The following is a 12,255-nucleotide window of genomic DNA, read 5'->3' as shown; positions in this document are numbered from 1 at the left end:
TTGCTGTTATGGTTATGATCGTTATTAACAATTTCTTATTTTTAGTATAAAGAAAGCACCTGATTGTTTTGGAAAGAAACTTTTCTTTTTAATTTGTCTTGCTGTTGTGGTCTGATTTCACAATGGATTGGGGAGAAAGCCAAAAGGCTCAAAGAAAGAGAGAGAGAGAGAAAGTCAAAGTTGGCAGTCATGTTTGTATGGTTGGGAAATGACTTACAGTGCTGAAATAAAATTTATTCTTTTAGTAAAAAGGAGTTTGGGTTTTCATTGGCCGTTTTTTTTTCTTCTTTTTTTAAAGACACCGTACTAGAAGAACCCGCTGCTATACTGCCATGTTCTAAATGAAAAGTTAACACTCGTACTAGATTAAAGTGGTTAACATTGGTTAATTGGGTATCACAGTATTTATTATGCACTACAGTTCTGCAGTTTGGGGAAATGAAGATTTAAATTTTTAAAGCAGCTTTACTCTTCAACATAATAATAATAATAAGAAATGTTTCTTGAGCACCAAATCAGCAAATTAGAACGATTTCTGAAGGATCGTGTGACACTGAAGACTGGAGTAATGATGATAATGTCACTGTTTTTATCAAGTGCATTTGCATTATTGTAAAGTGTTACTTATAAAATTTCTAAATGTATTACTAAAAAGTATTGAAATGAATAAAATTATAATTTATCTTCAAGATTGTGCAATATTATGACACTACCGCGTGAAATCAATGAACTATTACAATCTGAAGGCTATTTTTCTCCAGTGCTATAATTTTGGAAGACATAAAATTAGTGATATAGAGAGAAAATTAGTGCTATTAGTGCTATATGCATGGAGAACACATTCCTTGTAGCAATCTTTTTGCTATAAATCTTTTGACCTTATTAAATGTATTACTGGATTTGTATAAATATTAGCTTATGTTCCTTTTCTACTAAACATCTTGTAATGTCATGACCTGGAGCACAAAAAAAGAACAGCATAACTCGAAAACTATTTTTTTTTATTTAGCTTGAGAAAGTCCCATTTATTAACATTTAAACACTGATAGAATGTTTAAAATGTAGGCTACTTTTAACTTGACTAAATCACCATTTCAAAATGGAAGAGCAACCTTCCTCGTGAAATGGTAAAAAATAGCATTTACTCTCGTGCAAGTTGTGACATTTGACAACCATTAGTTGTTAATTGCTCACTTTGTAGTCCATTAAATGACCTAATCGTGAACTGAGAGGACGGCGGATCGGATCACATCACATCACTCAAGGGGCAGGTCACCTCAGGGGTAGATCTGCGCGCCTGCAGCTACTGAGTCTCACTCTGCTCTTCTGCTGATGTAAGATGGCGGTATCATGTACAGTCGCGATCTCAGGTGAGCGAAACACCACGTTCCTTCTTTAAATTGTCATTGCCGCAGTCACTGCGAACACGGGCGCAGCAATTTACAATCTGTCTTACATTTGCATGGACACATTTCCTGTCTAGCATGCAATTTATTGATTATCAAACCGGGGGCACTAGTGAGGCAACCGCCATTTTTCGTATTTGATAGCTTTACTAATATTCAGAGTATATGATCTTAATATCACGTGAAAGGCAAAGTAGATCATGCATGGAGATCTACAATATTCACTGAAAAATTAGCTGACAAAATGCTCCATTTCAAGCGGTAAGTCAGTCTAGTTAGGGTGTCGATCTGATTTGCAAAGCTGAATTTTCTCGATAAGACACTGATAATCGCACGCGTGTCTCTGCTTGTCATGATAAAATTAATCTGGCGGCCAGACAGTCTACTGTTCAACCGATCAAACACTGATGTGATTCAAACACCAGATTGACATGCATTATCAAGCCTCTGCCAGCTGTTGATTACTAAAACAGAAGTACTGAGCTAGGATGGATGGTTTGCAATAATAATAATAATAATACCGGTATACCAGAACAGTCATCATCGCCTCTAACATTCAGTTTACATGCAGTTTATTTTGATGCTCTCTTGAAATGTGCATGGGTGGGAATCACATCCCTGCTGGAAAATCCAGTTTAAGATGGTAGATGAGTTTGCTTTGGAGCATGACAGTTTGATTCTAGCAGATCATCATGCTACCATGTTCCAAAATTTGGCTATCAGCTTTAGCTGGATTTTCCAGCAGGGATGCACATTAATAATGACTACTGTACAAGATTTTTGTGTATATGTGCGTATATGCTGTATTGTACGTGGCACTAAATTCTTCCATATGGGTTGATTCATTGCTTAATTTCACTCAAGGACCAGTCCTAACACATCTAGACACTGCTATAATTGCATTATCTTTACTAATACAGGGCATAATGCATATTATAACCAGAGTTGCAGTCATACAGTGAAATATACAATTATGAAAATATATAATGCATAATAATAATATTATAATGCATAACATTATTTAATAAGCAGTATTCATTATTTTTTGCCATTGCTCTCTAAGCACATGTAAGTGGCAATACATTTATTGCATCAAATGCTGTGGAGCACCAGATCCTGATCCATTTTGTGTAATCTCTTTGTTGTTCATGGTATATCATGACTCATGTTTCAAAAGAAATATGCCAGAAGTCTGCCCACACTCCATGGTGTGGATGTTTGAGCTAGGGGTTAAAGGATGATGATGACAGCCTTCACTGTGGGATTTATGAAAATCACATTAGCAGTGGCAAAGATAGTTCGTTAAATTTAGAATAAAAATAGCACAAACAAGCAATTTACATGTCTTTCTGCCTCCTGTCTCCTCCCGCAGGGTACCAGACAGAGGGGCTGCTGCATGGGGGCTGTGGAATGAGGTAGTAGTTTGTATAGTTTGGGATCACACCAGATCTGGGAGATAACTATACAGCCTACTGTCTTTCTCACAGCTGCTCCCTCACATCAGATGCACCAATGATGGTCCTTCATTTGTGGATAGCTGAATTTACGTATCTTTGTACTGTGTGCTTTCTTCTGAGAGTGTTAATTGTGGAGAGTTGGTGATTGTCTTACTGCACAAACTTCACAATATCTTAAAATTGGCATGAATCGGAAGTTGTGATAGTTTTTCTTCCCTAATGTGCACCCTGGGCGGGCGTGGGATTCGATTTCCACTGTGACAGACCTCTGGAAGTCTGGACTTGGACTTTTTCAGTGGGTCTGGAAGTCTGAGCTCCAGGGGCGGGGCATATCCAAGTGAAAAATGAAGGGCAGGACTTGATTTTGTCTATGGGTAGTTGATTGGATGGTTGTGGTTTGCTATCACTGTGATGTCATGTGAGTGACAGGTTGTCCTGCCCTCACGCCGGTAAACACATCATCAGAGAAGAGAAGAGATTATGCTGCAAGAGGGAGGGGAAGTTATTTTGAATAAAGATTACAAGGATACATGAATTTAAAAAATAACGATGTGCACGGATGAATCATTTATAATAAATACTGCAATTCCATAAATAAATAAAAAGAATTGTGAGTTTTGATTTCATGGTGACTTTAACCCCCAAATAAAAATATTGATGGTAATAACTGAAGGTCTTAATTTATTTCATGCAGTCGAGTCTTTATTTAATGTTACAGTGGTGTAAATTGGTGGTCAGAAATCAGTCTGCTCTATCGTCATTATCCAATATGCTATAACTAGGTTATGTAATTGTTCAGTCAGCTCATACATCTGTGTATCAATTTTGATTATTTATGTTATTATTATGATTATTTGTGCAACTTCTGTAATTTATAAAAGTAAACTGAATAGACTCATTCATTGTGTCTCATTTCGTCTCAGTAATTATTTATAATTATTGGAACTGGATTTCGTTTTTAATATTCATCAAATAAATGGGTCTTACAAAATATATTTTCAAAATATGAGTCTTCAGACTTACCTTTACCGAATCAAATGCGCCGAGAACTTAGAATATTAATGACTGGCGCGAGACTTCCTGTGAAGATGTCAATCAAATGAACTGCAGCCAATCGCGTTAAAGGGAGTTGTCGTGTCCGTATTTCTGATTGGTCTGAAGCAAGGGATCTTACGTCGCGCGTTGACGTCACCACTGGTACCCAAGCAGTTGCAGCGTGTGAATATGGCGAACATTAGAAGTGTCAAGGTGAGAGAGAAATTGAATGAATTAACAGAAATGTACAGTCTCAAAAATGTCGTCTTTCCTGTAGTTCACATTTTCAAGGTTGCTTTGCTACCTTTGTTAATTTTTGCGTCGTTGTATGGTTGTATTTCACATCTTTTCGCAGTATTTTGAAGTTCTAGCCTCACTGCTAACTTCTGTGCAGTTGAGTTTGACTGATAGGCAGGTACATATTTGAAACAATGGCGATTATCCAGCTTTGCTCTTTTTTGTTCTATTGTATCAGTCCTCAAACTCCAGTGTTGTGTGCTCAAAACCTCATTGTTTTGCCGTATATTACTGTTGAACCACGACTGCATTGTGTTTGTAGTATACTCAAACATCACCAAGCAGGTTGTGTATCTTTCTTACCCTTGCGTCTGTCTGTAATTAAAGAAATTAATTGCACTCTTTTCTGTAATTAATGGCACCTAACATTTAAATTTGTAATATATTTTTTTATATTTTAATGCAAAATTCTCATTGAATCTCCAAATTAATGTACAAACAACATAAATATATATTTTACATATTTGTTTAATGGCAGATTTCTACTAGGTACTATGAATGAAGGCCAGTATCACCAACACCAATACTGCTACTGAATTTCTCTCTATTTTTGGGGATGAAATGAGTAAAAGTTATTGTTATTGTTGTTTTTGACACATGTAACATTGTATTTTAATAATTAAATATGGTTATGTCACCAGCATTTCACATCCCCTCCCCCTCCCCCTGTTAGGTAGGTCTAACAGTGATACCCAGGTAAGAAATGCTAATGTAATCGAATAGAGTAATCAAGTGTAAAATAACACTGCATTATTTTCACTGTATAAATAATTATATAGAGAGAAATCCTTATTAAAGCAACCATGTTTATTCAGTCAAGAGCAGCAAGTTATCTTCTCCTTTTCTTCTGTTCTTTAATTAACATTAATGACACAAGACTGCAGCAGGTATATTAGGCCACTGTCACTTTAAGACTTGACGCACATGACACTGATCTGACACATATCCGATTTTCTCCCAGCTCTTTACGTTCATTTAAATCTTATTAACTCATTTGAGACTGCACTTAAGAGGATACACCCCAAAAACAGGCATTTTGACGATTTGACAGGGTATGGTGGGTCTGGTGACAGGAGGGGCCTCTGGTTTGGGGAGAGCGACTGTGGAGCGGCTCATCCGTCAGGGGGCCAGCGCTGTGATCCTGGATCTGCCCAGCTCAGATGGACACAATCTGGCTGCTGCTCTTGGGGAGCGATGTGCATTTGCACCAACTGACGTGAGTGACACCTATTATTAACCACCCTTTTGCATTGTTCACTCTCTCTTTTTGCTCTTTTAGACTATGCAGATTTCGAAAATGTTCTTTCCTTCTGATTTGGCTTTTGTTTTTTAATTCAGGTCACATCGGAGTCAGATGTGAGGTCGGCTGTGGATTTAGCCAAGGAGAAGTATGGCAAAGTGGACTTGGCGGTGAACTGTGCTGGGATCGCTGTGGCTGTGAAAACGTACAACTTTAAAAAGGACCTTCCCCACAGTCTGGAGGATTTCACTCGTGTTATCACTGTAAGCCTCACTGTATTTACAGTGCTGCCTGAAACTCATACATGCCACTGGATCATACACTTCTACAGCTGATGACTACTCTAAATATCCCAAAGCAACTTTCATTTGTCACTGTACAGTTTATCTCTGTAATTTCTCTAAAGCATCAGTCTTTTTTTTCCATGTTATTGCATGAATTATAAATTGAATCTATTAAAGGTGAACATCGCTGGGACTTTTAATGTGATCAGACTGGCTGTAGGGGAGATGGGAAAAAATGAGCCTGATGCAGATGGACACCGAGGCTGCATTGTCAACACAGCCAGTGTTGCTGCTTATGATGGGCAGGTATAACAGCAATACACTAATGTTCATAAGTTTGGGGTCTGTAAGATTTTTATTTTATTTTTTCAGCAAGGACAGTAAAAGTGACAGTAAATACATTTATATTGGTACAGAAGATTTATATTTAAAATAAATGCTGTTCTTGTGAACTTTTTTTCATCAAAGAATCCTAATTTTTTTTTTTTATCAGTGTTTCCACAATTTTAAGCAGTACAACAGTTTTTAACGCTGATAATATGCATATCAGAATAATCAGCATATTCGAATTTAAAGGATCATGTGACACTGAAGACTGGAGTAATGATGCTATAAATTCAGCTTTGCATCACAGTAATAAATGACATTTTACAACATAATTTCAATTTAAAATAACAGTTTTCTATTTTAATATATTTCCAAAATATTACAGTTTTTACAGTACTTTTGATCAAATTAATGTAGCTTTGGTGAGTATGAGACTTCTTACTGACCCCTACTTTTGAACTTCTTGTCAACCTTACAGACGTATAACATTGCAGCACTACATGTTTTGTTGATTTTTTTTAAAGGTGGGTCAGGCTGCATACTCCGCCTCTAAGGGTGGGATTGTGGGAATGACACTTCCTATTGCTCGAGACCTTGCACCAATGGGGATCCGCGTGGTCACCATCGCTCCAGGTCTGTATCCCCGAAACACATATTTTCTCTAAACAGAATGATGTCCTCATCTGTTAGTCTTATACTTTTAACACAGTTCATTCATTATTATGCCTTTTTGTTGCCTTTCCTATTACATCCTCTATGCTTTTGCCATGTTTCCTCTTCTTTCCCTATAGGTCTGTTCGCAACACCACTTCTAGCAGGATTACCTGAGAAAGTGCAGAGCTTCCTGGCCAGGCAGGTGCCCTTCCCGTCACGTCTGGGAGATCCAGCTGAGTTTGCACACCTTGTGACTGCAATAGCAGAAAACCCCATGATCAACGGCGAAGTGATACGCTTGGACGGAGCCATTCGCATGCAACCTTGACGTAAAAAAAGAGAACAGAGTGGACAGACTCTCTTTGAAATAGCCCAAACTTCCCTGTGGCTGAAGAAACTGATACAGCATAAAGTCAGGATACGTTGTACCCGAGTGAAAGTGCTGCCATGTTTTGTTTTGTTTCCTTGGAAATCTTGTAGATTTTTACACTCTTAAGTCTGTCTGGTATTTATATACTGACTGCACTTATGTGCCACGGAGGGATTGTGGTCTAACTAATGACTAATGTGTTCATACAATCATAAGGTTGTAGTCATGTAAACTGAATGTCTCTGTATCAACATAACTTTTTGTGTAAAATAAAATATTTAAAGCACAACAGGATGTTTTAATGAATGAATATTTGCTGTTGTAGAAAAGCTCATGGATCAACTGTAGTGAACCGAAAATAAAGCTACAGGCAAGATGGTCAATAAGACACAGTGGATTTGTCACCACACTGACGTTATGTGACTCGTCGTGACTTAAAATGATTCAAATTAATATATTATTAATCATGCAATTAATATTATTAATAAATAGAACTTAAAACTAAAATCAAGAAATATATATATAATATTGTTCCCTCAATAACTTTTGTTTCTATTTGTTTCCCCAGTTTCTTTTCATAAAAAAACAACCATATCTGTCATAATCATATCAGAAATACTGCAGGAAATATTTCACCTATTGAAAGGCTTTTGAAAATTTTGTTGGACAATTTGACCTTTGAGTCAAAAAGGTTGAGAACCACTGCTCTATAATATGATACATATTATACAACACATCAATTTTTTTTTTGTCCTTTGCTGTAAAATAAACCCTTTCTGAATGGAGAATTATTTATTTCCATTTTGAAAAAAGAATAAATTACAATCACTGTGTCAGAGATCACAGTACAGTGAATAACTGGACCAATAGAGGGCAGAATTGAGCTTGTTTTGACTTAATCAGGACTGGAGGCTCATATGACTTTTTCATATGATCTTCTATACTGTGACGGGGCCTCAGTTATAAAGCTGAAATCCACGCCAACGTTCATATTTATCAAAACGGTATTTGCCGTGGAAAAGTGCTTAGCTTCACGTCAGGGTCTGAGCAGACGCACGCACTTTTCCATGTGGCAGAGTAGGCTACTGTAGGTATTTGGGAATTTATTCACTTCTTGCCGCTCGCCATTTTCAAGTTAAGGATTTGGTCGTTGACTGGTGCTCTTTTATATGTTAATGACATTCATTAGGCGATGTTTACAAAGCGGAGATCGGAAACCATTCAGCTGCGCTCGATTTCAAGATCATTAGCGACTAGTAACTTTCCCTTCTGGAAGAGAGGCGTACGCAAATCACACGTAGGTTTACGCACATTTGAAAAACGTAGGATGGTTTCTACGTAACATTTTATAAATGAGGCCACAGGGTCATGGATCTTTATTGCATTAATAAAATATCTGTAATATTTTTGTTTGACAAAAATATTCTAAATACATGTAGCCTATAATATTTATTAGATAAAAGGCTATATTTTTTGTGGATTTCTCTGGATTTTTTTTGTAAAACATTCATTAGTGACTTAAATATAGGCTACAGCTACTTAAACAGCATGTAAGACTAATCACCATCCAAAAAAAAAAGTAAAACCGAAAAATATTGACAGCTGTGCACAAAAGTCCTGGTAAATCCTTTAGTGAACAGATTGAGCATAATTAAAGTAAGCCCAGATTGATGTTCGTAAATCTGCTTTACACACACACACACGCACGCACACACACACACAAATATGTGTTTTACGGGGACTCTCCATAGTCGTAATGTTTTTTTTTGTTTTTTTTACTGTACAAACTGTATATTCTATCATCCTCCTAGTCCTACTAAACCTTTTGGCGTTTTCGAATTTCAACACCGTTAATGCCGTACCCATGTCATTATACACATCTGTGTTCTCGTAAACCATATAGGCTACAAGAACACATACACACACATACAGCTGATTGATTTCTGACCACAAGGTGGCAGTTCCACTGTAATCTCTGACTTATTCATTTCAGTCTATCCTACAAGCTATAGACTGCGCAGGGCATGTTAACATGATTACACTTTCTTTAAAAAATGCTTGGTTGTTTTAACCCAACTTTGGGTCAGATATGGACAAACCCAGCCGTTGGGTTAAATTTTTACATTACATTTTTAACCCAACATTTGGGTTTGTCCATATTTGACCCAAAGTTGGGTTAAAAACAACCCAGCATTTTTAGAGTAAAGGTTCATTTGGCTCTGGAATATTAAAGGATGATTTCTGTTTTCTGACTTTTTAAAATCATGCTTAACATAGGCTACTAATATTTTGCTTGGTTTTTATTTTGGAAACACTTTACAATACGGGCATTTGTTAACATTAGTAAATGCATTAGCTAACTAACAATGAGCAATATATATTTTTCAAAACTTTTACTAATTTTTGTTAATATTAGAAAAGTTATAATTGTTCATAGTTCACAGTGCATTAATTAATGTTAACAAATACAACTTTTGATTTAAAAAATGTATTAATGTAATGATAAATGCTGTAGAAGTATTGTTAGGTCGTAGTTCGTAGCTAGATAGTTAACTAATGTTAAATTCACTTTGAAATCAAATGGACACAGACATCTCAGCTATAGCAAACTATTTATATATTTAATACACAGTCTAAATAGCTCACAAGGTTGATATTCACTGCCAGTTTTATTGTGTATCTAACTGTCTGTGACGAATAAAAATCTAGAGTCTTGCATTATACACCAATATGTAACGCACAATGCAAGAAGGATCACCTTTGATGAGCTGTACCAAATATGAATATGATATGAGTCAAACAAGCATTTCACTAGACTTGCTCAAGTGTGTGGTGAAACAGATGTTAGATCAAACATCAGATTGAGGGACGCCATACATGGAGAGTGGTTTGAATCATGGGTGATGGTTATTGAGTGTCACTGTGTTGTCTCAACTTCACTCTGATGTGTTGCCCAGCATCTGCTCCATCATTTCGTGCATCTATCAGGGGGCCGTGAGTTAGGACAGCTTTGATGGACACTTGCTGTCATCTCATTGATCTCTGCACTGTCAGGAAAATTACTTTCACTATTAACTGGAGCGCTGCCTTCCACAGAGGACAAACATCGGAGACTGTGTGAAGACAAGGTTAAAGACAGAGGTGCTTGTTCCCAAAGCAACAAAGGTTTTGCCCAGAATCACCATAGAGGTTTCAAGAGCACACTAACTAGACTGATTCATCAATATGCATTATTAATGTGCTCAGGACAATTCATTCCCTCCAGACTGTGTAAATATGAGGGCTTGGGTGTAATCAGAACACAATGTGAGCCTCTAGGGGGCAGACTGCACAAACACGCCACGACCTGATCGTGTTTAGAGACGTGCATTGACAGCATGTACATGCATCATTTGGATAACAAGCTGTCTCTATAAATCCCCCAAGATATAGAAAAGACATTGCTTGAAGTTGATTTTATCAGTGTAGATCCCCATGAAGTCACGTCTAGCCTGCTGTGTGCTCCTTGAAGTGCTCCAAAGAAAATACAAGGGATATAGGCTGGAAGTCTTTTGGAGATGGGGACAGATGCAGAAAAGAGGAGGAGAGAATGTGAGCTGGTTGTCATTTATCTGGGTCAGTCAGACCGACCTCTTTTCTTTACTAAAACATAAATATGTTAAAACATAAACTGGCATAGCAGTGAGATATCACTAGCCTTTATTAGTGTTACTGGGTGAATCAAAGAACATAAATGTTTAAGAAAATAAAGCATATTTAAGAGTTTTTTTTTCTGTAGTGACAACACATCCAGATTACTTTCTCTTTTATTACCAGAATGCTTCCAGAACAAAAAATGTAAATAATAATTCATTATTTTTTCACATTACACTAATGAGAATAAAATACTGAGAATGAGACTGCATTTTGGTAATGAGAATTTGGAGGTAGATTGAGCTCAGAAATCTAAGAAAAATAAGATTCCTTTTTTCATGCAATATATAAACACTTTGGGGTCGGTAAGATTTTTTTAAAGGGGCTATATTTAAGAATTTCCATGTGTTAATCAAAAACAGCTGTGAACTAATGTGTGAACAGCTTGTAACGAAACTTAATGAAAAGAGACCTTCCTTGACTTCCGAGGTTGTCCTTCCTGATTTTTATGTGAAGGACTCACTTTTACCTGGAAAATCTAAATGTAACACTTACACGCGCTCTCAAAAGCCTCTCTTCTGTTCAATACAATGAATGCTTATACAATGTTCAGGATAATGCCCAAAAAGCTATTCTGTACTATAATGTCAATGTGTCATGAAAAGTCAAACTGTCAGATCTCATAGTCAGATCTGTATAGTCTCTAATATACTTTTTTTTACCTCACCTGTCCACATGATGCCGGTGAATTGCAGAGCTGGTGCAAACATATCCATAGCACTATGATATCAGATGCTTTCTTAAAGGAGAACTCCGGTCAATTTTAACACTGAGCTCATTTTTTTGTACATTTGGAGTGCTGTCAGTACAGAGAACAACGACAAAAATCGGTGTTGCCTACACCGTGTTATCCTCTTTTTAAAATTTGCACCCTATTGACTTCAATGGGGCAAGTTTTAAACCTGCTTTTAGCCTCTTAAAATCTTTGATGTGTCATTACAAGTGCCCAGGTCATGTGAGCGATTCCTTCAGAGTCAACACGGGTGAATCTGACTGCAGTAGATGTGAAAGATATGAATAAAAATGATGTTTATTCAGCCAGCGCACATACCTGTATTTACATCCTGTTTTCGGTCGAAGTCCATAGTAATCGATTGTCGAGTTCACGCGCGTGATCATAGGTACTAAACCTATGCGCATGAACTCGACAATCGATTACTGTGGACTTCGACCAGGCTAAAAGCAGGTTTAAAACTTGCCCCATTGAAGTCAACAGGGTGCAAATTTTAAAAAGAGGATAACACGGTGTAGGCAACACCGATTTTTGTCGTTGTTCTCTGTATTGACAGCACTCCAAATTTACAAAAAAATGAGCTCAATGTTAAAATTGACCGGAGTTCTCCTTTAACTGCTGTTTTCTCACCACTGTCATTTTTATTCTGTGTTTGTTTTGTTATTAGGATGAAAGCATGTAGCGCATATTTATATATTCATCTAACCGTCTCTCTAAGCAGTGTGGACGGCGTCTGGGTGTTTGTTAACAGTATATCGC

At 37.0% G+C, this 12,255-nt stretch overlaps 1 protein-coding gene across 1 annotated transcript; it reads left to right on the top strand.

Moving 5' to 3' along the window:
- Window positions 1-4,032: 4,032 nt before the first annotated feature.
- hsd17b10 (hydroxysteroid (17-beta) dehydrogenase 10) lies at window positions 4,033-7,454 on the top strand. The gene is made up of 6 exons (XM_079850298.1): window positions 4,033-4,111; window positions 5,247-5,411; window positions 5,534-5,698; window positions 5,897-6,025; window positions 6,571-6,679; window positions 6,838-7,454. Exons 1-6 carry the CDS (start codon window positions 4,088-4,090, stop codon window positions 7,026-7,028), a joined length of 783 nt encoding a protein of 260 aa, XP_079706424.1. The 5' UTR covers window positions 4,033-4,087; the 3' UTR covers window positions 7,029-7,454.
- Window positions 7,455-12,255: the final 4,801 nt, after the last annotated feature.

This window comes from Squalius cephalus, assembly GCF_949319135.1.
Source record: "Squalius cephalus genome assembly, chromosome: 18".
In the NCBI taxonomy this organism is placed as follows: Eukaryota; Metazoa; Chordata; class Actinopteri; order Cypriniformes; family Leuciscidae; genus Squalius; species Squalius cephalus.
This window is presented reverse-complemented; position numbering and strand designations above follow the sequence as displayed.